This window comes from Rhincodon typus, chromosome 20, assembly GCF_021869965.1.
Source record: "Rhincodon typus isolate 14 chromosome 20, sRhiTyp1.1, whole genome shotgun sequence".
Taxonomy (NCBI): Eukaryota; Metazoa; Chordata; class Chondrichthyes; order Orectolobiformes; family Rhincodontidae; genus Rhincodon; species Rhincodon typus.
The window spans coordinates 25,359,025-25,371,468 of NC_063351.1; the positions used below are offsets into that span (position 1 = coordinate 25,359,025).

The 12,444-nt window shown below is 39.7% G+C and overlaps 1 protein-coding gene across 1 annotated transcript in view; it reads left to right on the forward strand.

Moving 5' to 3' along the window:
- LOC125485615 overlaps positions 1 to 12,444 on the forward strand; it is a 20,484-nt gene that overhangs the window by 7,178 nt on the left and 862 nt on the right. Inside the window, exons 2-4 of the mRNA XM_048609190.1 lie at positions 3,398 to 3,513; positions 6,742 to 6,885; positions 10,614 to 10,670. Of these exons, the coding sequence (XP_048465147.1) occupies positions 3,398 to 3,513; positions 6,742 to 6,885; positions 10,614 to 10,670 (317 nt within the window). The remainder of the gene's footprint in view (positions 1 to 3,397; positions 3,514 to 6,741; positions 6,886 to 10,613; positions 10,671 to 12,444) is intronic.

The following is a 12,444-nucleotide window of genomic DNA, read 5'->3' on the forward strand; positions in this document are numbered from 1 at the left end:
GTGTTCATCCAGCTCTACACCTTGTTATCTCAGCATTCTCTCAGTACTGCATTGGAACATCAACTTAGATTCTGGTGCTCAGATCTTGGGACTTGATGCAAATGGGAACAATGCCAACTAACTCACACGCAGGAGATTATTAAGGCAAGAATGCATTCTTACTTCAACACTCTCTTGCATTCAAAGATCTTTTACCATATCTTTACATATATCAGCATTGGTATTGATCAGATCTCTTTTTCTAACCGGGACCATGCAGGTAATATCATACTCGTCCATTAGGATACATTGAACTCAGAGACACTTTGGAAAGCTTAAGTTTTTAGCGTGAGGAAGTCATCTTTAGCCTATTGCTCTATTGGGAAAAGACAAAGTTTGGTAGAAGTACTGGAATACAAAAAAATTGAGATGTGCAAACCATGGAGAAAGTGAATCATTTCATCTACTTCAGTAGAATACGGTCATCAAATGGGAACAATACATCATCATTTTGAGGAAAGGAGTGTATTCAGCAGTTGCTTTCAAAGAATTGCTGCAGAAAGAGCAGCTCTGCCTCCCTGAAAATGCACCTGTAGGCAAAAAAGGCACAGATGTGTTTTTTCTATTCAATGGGCAGATGAGGTCAGCAAACCCTACCTGAGGAAGTTGTGACTGGAGGTTGCAGATGAAGTTAGCAGTTGTGGTATGGTTAACTGAACATGGTTGCAGAATTGCCAGTGTTTCAGTTACTGACTGTGCAGCAGCTGTAGACTCCAAAACCCATAAAAGCTAGGAGCAGGACTAGGCAATTCAGCCCCTCAAACCTTCTAGATCATTCAATACAACCATGGCTGATCTCATCTCAAACTTAACTCCATTTTCCTGCCCACCATCCATATCCCCTCACCCTATTATGAATTAAAAATCTGTGGTTTCGGAACATACTTACTAAACCTCATAGGCAGTGGTATCTATGGCGCATCTGTGACAAATGCATAATTGGCAGAAGAAATTAGTGGAAAGGGCTGATCCCCAACATCCCTCTTCTCTACTATGGGACAAGTAGCAGATGTAGACAGAACAAGGGCAGAATAATCATTTGAGACCTCAGAGGGTGAGCAACCAAATGAAGAGGCAGCATCACGTCATTTCAGTTTACCCTCTGTCAAAGCAGATATTTACACTTGTCTGGCATTAGCTCGTGTTTACAAAGCATGGGACCAGCTGCTAAGCATGACACAGTTCTGTGCAAGCAACTAATGGAGGCACTGACAACTGTAATCACTCCCCATTGGAAGACTGAAGAAGGCCCAGTGATTTTCAGTTTCAAGCAGATGCTAAATGTCAGATTCATACCAAAGACACACATGCTGGGACAGTCTATTATCCACCCAGAGATTTTTGGTCAGCCAGAAAAGCTAAGGCATCTGGACTGTCTTATGCTCTCAGAGTTGTGATGGTTTCCCAGGAACCTTGCACAAACCAAGAAGATCCAAATGCAAAAATTGCACACTAGTTGTGTGTACAGCCAATGGAATCCGGCTGTTGTGTTCTCATTCACCTCCTCACTGGAGGACTTAATAGTTGAGTGCTTGAGATCACTTTTAATTAATGCCAAGATCTGAAAGCCTCTTAATCTCCTAACTCTGCAGACATGAATGGCACATCAAAGACATCGTTCCCATAATCTGTCTTTAATAAATACACCCACTCAATGGTGTCTTGAGTATCTTCCTCCCATGATTTAATGTTTTTTTAACCTTCCTATTTTGAAATGCCCAGAGGCATTGTATCTTATTACCAGCGTGTACCTGCGGTGAATGTTACAGATCCATTTAAAAGAAAACTAATAAGTGTATGAAGGAGAACGAAATTGAAGGTTATGATGGTTGAGTTAAATGAGAAGTAATGGGAGGAAACTCTAACAGAATATAAAGGCTAGCCACAGCATTTCTATGTAAGTATTAAACAGCACAAATGAGTACTCTCACACTGCCCATCTTTAAAACAAAGTACTTGTAAATGGTCTTTGAAGATTTGAATTGAAATTAGGAAGGGATATTAGATGCTCCCAATGGATGCAACATTGAGATCCTCCTTAGCTAATTTGGTTATGTCAAGTTAATAACAATCTACTCAAATTCTCCAAAATAAAACTAAGAACTGCAGATGCTGGAAATCTGAAACAAAAACAGAAATTGCTGGAAAATCTTAGCAAGTCTGCCAGCATCTATGGAGAGAAGGTAAAGTCATCATTTTGGGTCCTGTGATCCTTCATCAGAACTAATAGTAGCTAGGATAAGGTGGTATGTATGTTGAAGACGGGGGGTGCAGGAGGTGTGGGTAAGGGAGAGTACAGGTGGAGGCAGAGCCCGCAGAGAGAGAAAGACAGTTGGGCAGACAAAGGGATGTAAACTAGGGAAGGAGAAAAGCTGATAATGGAGACCGTTAGCAGGTGAAAATGGGTTGGCTGTACCGAAAGCAGCCCAAGTGATGACAAAGCCTGGGTGAGGGATGGGTAAAGGACATGGAAGAAGGTGTTCAGGCCTAAAAATTATTGAACTTGATGTTGAGTCCTGAAAGCTGCAGGGTACCCAGGCAGAAATACCTTCTTCCATGTCCTTTATCCAGCCACAAACCCCAAGTCTTCACACCACATGGGCTATTTTCAGCATAGCCAACCCATTTTCATCCCTTTGTTTGCCTAACTGTCTTTGTCTCCCTCTGGGTTTCATTTCCATCTATCCTCCCACTCTTTTACTCCTCCCCCCAACCTAGTCTTCAGCATTCATACCATCTTTTCCTAGCTACAAGTTCTGATTAAGCGTCACTAGACCCAAAGCATCGACTCTACTTTCTCTCCACAGCTGCTGCGAGACTTGCTGAGTTTCTCCAACAGTTTCTATTTTTGTATTGGAATTCTCTGATGCTTGAGTGAAGCCAGTTAACATGGTCATAGACTGTTGACATCATAGGATAAATAGTTGGAGACTTATTCAAAGCATGCTGGAGAGGAGGGTAGGCACACACTACTTTTGTTTTGTCAAAGACATCTGAAAAACTGAATTAGCCAATTTGTGATTTAAGCCTATGTGTTGGACACTGAAATTGTACTTCAAGGTGACTGGCATGTTGTCAGCTGCCTCATGTATATTATTTCACGTGTCATTAACAGATGCCTGTTGTACAGCTGAGAAATTTCTGAACCCAAAGATAACAGTTTTTGGATCATTTTTACCTGGACGTGGAGTATGAGAAATTACCCATATCTGCAGCATTTTATATTTGTTATCATTTCCTTGTAGATGCACTCAGGTGCTGTTGAAATTCTGAAGATTTGATTTTCTGATCATTTGAGGGCATGGGATGGATTGAATCGAATTGCTAGAAGGTTGTTGCAATGTATTTTTAACTTAAGGGTATGCTTACTATTCTGCAAACGAGGAACTCCTGATACCAAGTGTTGGATTTTCAGTTGGAAATTGGGATCATATGCTGATCCTGACATCACACCACATTCAACAACTATTTCTGGTGAGCCAGCAAATTAGTGGAGAGAGGGTGCAGTCTCCATACAATTAAGGACAGTAGATGGACTCTTGGGGCTGGCAGCCCCAATCTCCAATGAGGGGGTTGCTCATGCTTGCATAGAGAAAGAGAGAGAAAGAAAGAGAAACCTTACAACAGATATGTTGGCTAAAGATTAATTTTAAAAAGTTGACTTAAAAGCAGCCACAACTGTTAGTCTGTGAACATAGAGGACCAACCCTTTCCCTTGATAGCCAGCAACCACAACAGATGACCAGGGCAGCTGCAAACACGTTCCTAGCAAAATGAAGTGCTGCCCTCAAGTCCACACCTCCTCAATTCCTTGCCTGGAGGTTGCTTCCTCTCATGAACCAGTGAAGGGCCTATCTACTGCAGGCCTTAATAGTCCTTTTAATTACCTCATTTGAATACCTGTCGCTGTTGGGCGGATAGTTGTTCCACCCTAACCCAGACTTCTCAAAAATGGCTTGGGGGCAGGATTGCTCCAGAACTCCAACTGCCAGCTAATGGCATGAAATTCAAATGTGCCCATCCCTTGCTCTGCCCTCATTGCCCTTTGAAAGTGCTACCACAAATATCTGCTGAGATGATGCAAATTCTATTATGACCAACTCCTGACAATCTCCCATTGTAAGGATGAGGTCACGGCTGGACAACAGTGGGTCTGTGCTGATTTAAAGTAGCTGGGTCTTGGCTCTGCGAACCAATAGTTTAAACTCAGGTAACTTAGGTGTCCTTAAGGAGAGAACTGTATCCTCCATATGTAGACAACAGAAACTTAGCTGGTATAGATTTTTCAGAACCTTTTTCAAGAAACTCTTTAATTAGTGATGGGTTTCCAAATATGTCAAAACCCCACTAAATAAAATAAAGAAGCAGTTAGCTGGTGCACAAAATGAAACAATTCCACATTACAGGTGCATTAGATTAATAGATCTTTGCAGTTGTCTTCATTTTATCCTAGTGGAGATCATGAAGTGTCCTTCCTTCCCAACTAAATTTCGCAGTTGCTCAGTTTCAATTTTTGGAAAGCTGTGGAAATTTTTTTTTTCCATTCATTTCCCAATAAATTATTTGTAAGTCGTTCCCTTCCCACCCTGTAAAGAATCCTGTAAAGAAAATCCTATGTACCGATCTTATGAAGCATTTCCACATACTCCCTGAAAGAAAAACTTCCATTTTTATATCATATTTAACCACCAGATGTGTCAAAATGTTTTTACAGCCAATGAAATACGTTTTGTAATTCCATGAAGTAAGGAATATGGCAACCATATTTGTGCTCAGCAAACACCCCAAAACAGCAATGTAGTGATAATTGGATAATTTTTTTTTATGATATTGATTAAGGGATAAATATTGGCCATGATACTAGTGTAACTCCACTACTCAACTTCAATGTAATGCCATGCAATCTTTTACATTCACCCAAGTTGGCAAATATGCCCTCATCCTTAACATCTCATCCAAAATGATAGTACTTCCAACAGTGCAGCACTCCCTCCATCAAGCATCAGACTTGATCAATTTCCTCAAATCATGAAGTGGAATTTGAACCAAAGACCTGTGTGCTACCAATTTAGCCTTGGTTGACAATAATGCCCCAGGTGAAGAATTCAAGATCTTTCTAAGATTAGCAATTCTGAAATTCTGTGCATCCATGTTTCTGGATTCGTGAGCATTTGCAGTACAATTTTTATGCTCAGGTGCATGGAAAGAACCTCTGAGTGCATGTGCAGTTGCAATCAACACTAGATGTCAGTAGACACTGGCTTTTACAACAGTGAATTTCAGAGGATTGAGCAAGTTGAATGATTTAGTTCATATGGCAGAATAGATACCCAAAGCCACAAAGCAGTGGCATGTTTGTATTTAAATTATACTGGCCATTTGACATCTTGTTTAAACATAATATTTTGTTTTAGAGTCGATATAACTCATTATGGTGCTAGCAATCTACCAATTATTTTCATCAATTGATTCATCTCACTCATAAAAGAAGAAAATATGATACTCACACTATCATTGGTTCTAAAATAAATGTTATCTAATCTTATTTTTAAAGCAGTAATCTGAACGATGACACTGAACTTCTATCATCCGAAACTAATGATGTCATGTGAAGACAACAATGTAGTCTTCAATTTGTTGCAACTAGCTTTGCTCTCCTCTTTATAACTCTTTCGTCATGAGTGGCAACAAGCATATGTATTTATCTTTTAGCATGTAGTTTTCACATTTCAATGAAAACATAACTAATTTAATCAAAATGAAGGAGCCAAAGTACAAGGTTTTCTTGAATGCAAGAAAAAGGAATTTTATTACGAACAGTTGTAGTTCCAAGTTCTTAGAGTGCTTGAGTTGTGAGAATGATCTGATATCCGACTGTTTAGCTGTTGCCACATTGCTTCAGCAGTAACAAAGTTTGTAAGATGTCCATGAGTTTTTGGTGATGTTTTTCAAATTACATTTTCATTGGGCATTAACTTTGAGGCTGTAAAAGATTGTCTTCCATATATTGCTTACAATTCCACCTTTCTTTGCTCTCCTCTATGCTTAATTTCAGCTGTTATAATATTGTTCAGTGCATATTCTAGATTCTAGTTTCAATGTCTTTTTTCAAGCTGGATGATCTGCACCTCAAAATGTAAATTCCAGAAAGGTATGAATCAACTGGAAATATAGAAACAAAAACAGAAATTGCTGGAAAAGCTCAGCAGGTCTGGCAGCATCTGTGAAGAGAAATCAGAGTTAACGTTTCAGGTCAAGTGACCCTTCCTCAGAACTTTACAGCATCTGCAGTCTTTTGTTCAGTTTTTATTGGGATATATAGATCTGAGTTCAACTCCTTTTATAACTACGTTAATTTTGTCTGAAACTGATTTTTGTTTATTGATGATTTCATGAGCTTGGCTCAACTTTGTCAGGTGATCACAGCAGCCATTTTAGGTCAGCATTTATCATTTCTAAAACAAATTTTAGCCCTTGAAAGCTTTCAGGTATGACAATCAGATGATGGAAGTTGAATATTGATAGTTTTTTTTGTATGGTTGTAACAGTATTGAAATAAAAAGATTAATGACCCACTTATACAGCCCAACAGATATAAAGTCTTATTGAGTTTTGGCATAAACCTTACCCTGTTTCACATTTTGCATACAGTGTATATAGTGCTCAGTTATCAATAGAAGCCTTGCATGTCTATTCTTTCAGTTTAAGCATCCAAATGTACAAGAGTTCCGATTCTGTATAGAGCCTGAATCTACCGCAGATAAATGTATGACAATGCAAAACCAGAATGTTTCTCCAAGCAAGTTAAATGATAAATTACCATCATTGTATGGCGCCCATGAGAAGGTAAGGCAATGTGCTATAGAAGTAGATGCACCATTTGTAACGCTAAGGTCAACCTACATGAGGGTTCTTTATTCTGGAATGAATTTTATACAGAGATGGTAGACTTCCTAAATTCAGGAGCAAGCAGCTTTCTTCTGTGTGACGGGTAAGTCTGAGCCAATTTCATGGCTGTCAGGCTACAAGTGGTACAGGGTGTGACTTGTACCCTTTTTTTGGGGAGGAAGTTCTGAGTCCAATAGCAGTGAGTGAATTAAATGTCTAGTGTGACACCAGGAAAGGAGGCCACTGCTGGGACTTTGCTAGTTCCAAACTCTGAGATGCCAGTGAAAAAGTATGTTGGAATTTCACCAGACCTAGACAGGAAGGCCTCCATGAAATGAGGGAATGAGAGTTTGTGTTTAGGAGTGAAGGGTGCTGGAACAGTCAGGCCGGGGCAGTGGGGAATCCTTGGCAGTTGCTCGCCTGGGCACAAACAGGAGGCACACAATCCCACCTTCAACAAGGTTGCAAGTAGAATAAACATGATAGTGGGAGGATGTCCTTAAGTAGCTGTTAATTGGCAAATTAAGGACCTCAGTTGGCCTGCATGCAGGCAAGCTATCTTGAAGCATCCCTGTCAGTGTTAAAATACCAGTAGTAAAGTGCAGGTGATGGGCTTGGTGGTGTTTTCTCGTATCTAATTTTTTTGTTGTCAGACCATTCCAGGGGAAGGATATAGAATTCCACCTGATGTTGCTATTATATGTTATGCCAGCATGTTTGCAATTACTTTAGTGTTAACTGTCAAAGGATTGATTTGAGAAGACGTTTACCCTATTGCAGATTTTTGCTTTACATGTTTGTATCAGATAGACTGGGTAAGGGTAATTTAAAAATTAGACTTGGCCATCAGTGTTGCTGGCAGGGCTCTTTCATTCCGTGAGAAGGCCAACAAACACACTTAACTCACCACACAGTCAGCTTCTGGCAAGAAAGACATTAGCCCTGAATGAACCCTCTCTTCCCAGAATTATTTAATACAAAAGTTATTTGATGGCTAGGATATTGAATTTTCTCAAATAAATTACACTCTGTGCTCGCTCATCTCACTGCTTTCTCCAAATAATGTTTAACGAGGAGGAATACTGCTTTATTATCTGAAAGAGGACGGTGGGTGCTAATCAGTGGAAAATTTCTTTGCTCGTGTTGACCTGAAACCATGAAACCACAAAACCCCATGGCATCCAGAGTCAATATTGAGATCTTCCAGAGCTACTTCTGCTTGATTGTTTTTCGATGTGCCTCCGTCTCTTGTCTTGTTGGTGGAACAATATGTATTTAAGATGTTAAATCATTGCACATTTTCATTCTACCTTTAAACTTGGTATTGATTGAATATAGCAACAAGGAGCCCCAGTAAACCTGAATGCAGTAGGAATAGGGAAAGAAACTCTTTATTAGTTGGAGTCATCAAATGGGAAGCTAAGTGTGATACTTGAAGAGTTCTCATTGTCACAGTCCAGCCATCTTCATTTGCTTCCTCAATGATCTTCCTTTCAACCTAATGTCAAAAGTGGTAATGTTTGCTGATGAAGGCATCGCATATATTTCCGTTTGCTGATGATGGCACCACATATATTTCCATTCACAATTCTTCAGGTAAGGAAGCAGCGTATACTGGAGTGCTGTATTCAGACTTGAGTTGAGAACTAGATATAACAACTGAACAACACAAAATGAGAGACTTTCATTTTGCCTTATTAAAATGCACTTGATGGTGCCACATCCAGAAATATTCACTCTCTCCATCACCTGTTCTCAGTAGCAGAAATGTGTACTATCTACAAGATGCACTGTAGAAATTCACAAAAGCTCCTTACACAGCACGATCCACTCCAAGCATTCACCGCCTAAATTTGCAAATATATTGCTTCCTTCAGTGTTGCTGGATCAAAATCTTGGAATTGTGTGCGTATATGCATGAAATGGACTCTCGTGGTTCAAAAAGGCAGCTCACCACCACCTTCTCAAGGGCATTTAGGGATGGGAAATAAATGCTGGCCCACCTAGAAACACCTACATCACATGATTGAATAAAAACAATCTCAAGGTTTCTCACTCACTCTCTTAGTGCTTACTTACTTTGTGACAACATTGATGCTCACAGCATCTCTGCCTTGTCTTGCCTTGCCTTGCCTTGCTTTTTGGAGCTTTTCCACCTAAGCCAGAGCTTGAAGGCTCATTGTACTTCTGTATTGCTTTGCTTTTTCGCACAGATGCAAAATCAGGCAATTGGCATGGTTGTCAGCAGTGATCAGTGTCAATCACACACCTGTACCAGGAGCCAGCAGTGTGCATAGCAAATTCATTTCCTGTACATCAACCAAATGGTCATGTCTCAAAGTCTAAGGGAAACAGTCCTCAGTGAAGGGGACTGCTGTCAGTCAGGCATCCCTGTATAGTAAGTCAAAGGCACTGTCTGCCCTCGGTCCTAGACATGGTCAATCGGCTGCTTCGAGTAGTCAGGATCAGGGAATAAATGTCAGTACAGTCCATGAGTGGGCCACTGTCAGTCTTAGGATTCAGCTGAATGTAAATCAAGGGAAGTTATCAGGGAATTCTGCTCTGTTGTGAAGTTGAGGAACTCATTTCTAGGGATTAGAGGCAGCAACCTGGAATGCAGAGGGGAGAGGAATTGTAGAAGACGATAGTGCACAGGAGGACATTGGATGCTTTAGGAGGGCCTCTTATCAGTGGTCACCACCAACGTGACCTCGCTGGGATGCTGTGCAGAATGATGATTAAACTGTTGGCTGGGCTCAGGGAATGATGACGAGAGCTGCAGATGGTTGCTTAACCATTATGTGCAGAGTGAAGGAGTACTCCAGACTGTAAATGCTTGATGGAGTGCATGGTTGACTTCAAAGATTGGGCCAATGCCAGGGATTCTGGGATATCCTAGCAGTGGTGACAACCTCCACTTATGTTAAGTGGGAGAATAAGACAAACAACGTGCAGGCTGACCAATTTGTTCAGTAAGTTTCCCACCTATTGACAGATATTGGACGTCCCCCTTTCTGTTCCCAATGAATCTGCAAAGTGAAAATGACTTGACTTAGCAGTATTTAAAGGCTACAGGGCATCAAACTATTTTGTCCTTAGTAATCAGTGATCAATTTCTGGCAATGGTTTCCTTTAAAAAAAGCATGGAAACTATCTAGAATTGATTGTTATGATCCTGAATCTAGATGCCACAAAGGGCCATGAATATCACAAGAAAGAAAAGATACTCTGATTTATAAATTCCTTATGGTCTAATGACATCATAAATTGTTCACAACTAACAAGCTATGTTTGAATTGTTGAATCACAGTCGTTTGTGGGCAAATACCGAAATCAATTTCTCTGCAGTGAGGCCCCATGGATATTGATTCTGATCAGTGCTTCTGCTTTGCAGTATTGTTAGGTGAGTAATGTCAGTTAGGATATTTGAAAACCTTCTGCACTGTGAGTAAAGTCATGGGATCTGTAGCAGTCCTCCTTAACATGTAGATAGGGTTTACAATGCATTCAGAAGAATAACATAGAATCACATAAATGTTGCACTGAAGTTTAGGAATATGACTTGAACTCAGCCTTCTCATTTGGAAAACCTTGTGAATAGATCTGTATCATTCTCATAATTGTTAATTAATATAAGTTGTTACAGATTTCTGAAATATTTTCTCCTTTGTCATAATCTATCACAGGGGAGATTTCCACGGACAACATACAGTTTGAATCATACACTTAAACCTCTTCCCTTTGTAAGTATTTTAATTTATTGATACTATTGAAGTCATTCAATTTCAGAAACCCTGTCAAACATCAAATGTAATATCATTGACAATATTTGTGCTTCAATATAGTGGCATTCAAGTCGTACAAAATAAATGCTAACTTGAACCTCAATGTCATTCCAAACTTGTGAAGTTTTTTCTAACTACTAATCATATCATGGTCCATTCAATGTACTATATTGTACAACATTTTTTCTCTCTGAACTAACACAGGGCTATGATCACCATTGTAATTTTGTGCAAGTGCCCATAAATGTTACGTTTTGCAGCAATCAGGTTGTTGTGTTTTTCTCTATGAGCTGTGTATGGTAATAAGCCAACATCAAGATGACATCACATGACCAGCAGCCATTAGGAATGCAAGAAGCAGCAGGATCGACTAAGAATGTGAAAGGGTATTTTGTTCTCATCTGCAAGTTAGTAGTTTATATGTTAAATAAACCTGTTCGAGATTTTCAAGTAACTTGAACCCATGCTACTTAACAAGTTAATATGAAAGTGGTAATTCTGTGTTAAGGAACACAACACACAATACAACACCCTTAGCAATGGAGGTTGGAGCTTCACATTGATTCCACCGAAGCTGAAATCATTAATGCAAATTTTCATTTGTTGGTAACAAACTGGCTAGGGTGAATTAAGTCTTATTTGTAGCATATTAAACTCCAGTGCTATTGACTTTTGTTAATATCTACCTAAATCAGCATGGTAGCCTCATTATCCCGTCTCCTGGCTTCACAAGCCACCCGAAGACTCTTCTCCTCGGCATTCTCTTTTCTTTTTCTCGTGGGATTCTTGGCTGTAGTAACTGTGTTATCCCTGAAGGTGGCCAAACTTGCCTGCAAGGAATCAAAACCTGGCAATAAACTTCTTTCATTTTGATACCCAGTGTATCCCAAGCAACAATGTAGGCAGTTGTAAAGCTTGCCATGCAAAATACTTGTTGGATACTTGAAGAGCCCTGTTGAACTAGTTGAGGTACATGAGTGTGCTCAAAATGTTCTTCATGGTGCCAAGTGGCTTTCACATCCAGAATATGTTTAAGCATCATTCAAACCATACACCTTGCTGTCTTCAGGATGTTACAAACTTTTATCAGAATCTTCTTCTAATATCCTTCTTTGGAAGATAGTATTGTGCAAACTCCTCCAGTTATAAATCAGGTAGGGATTCTGTTGTGATATAACATGGTAACCCAAAGATTACAAGGAAGAACATATCTGACTAAAGTCACCACTGCTTGGTCAATGCATTCTTTTAAAAGCAACTCACATACTGGTTTATAAATTACTTATTGTACAAATCTATTTTGGTGGACACTGCAGTTTTTATGATTATGATGTGAGCTGTCAAGGCACTCAATGGATCCCAAATAGCAATAACTGGTTACTTTATTGTGTCTAATATTAGTAATAGAGGAACAAAATTAGCTGCTGTCAAAGGAGATGATCAGCACCTGCTGATTTCTTTCATTTCTTGTAGCCTGACCATGCACTACACAAAACTGTCATGTCGCAGAATAAACAGCTCAGTTGATAGCAGCTACTTCAGACAGATACTGAATTTTACAAGTCCAGGTGTACAATTACATTTTATTTCAAATGATTGTTTTTGGAATATGTAACCATAATTGCTGAGATAACAAGGTGTAGAGCTGGATGAGCATAGCAGGCCAAGCAGCATCAGAGGAGCAGGAAGGCTGACGTTTCGGGCTAGGCCTCCCGAAGACTCTTCTCCTCGG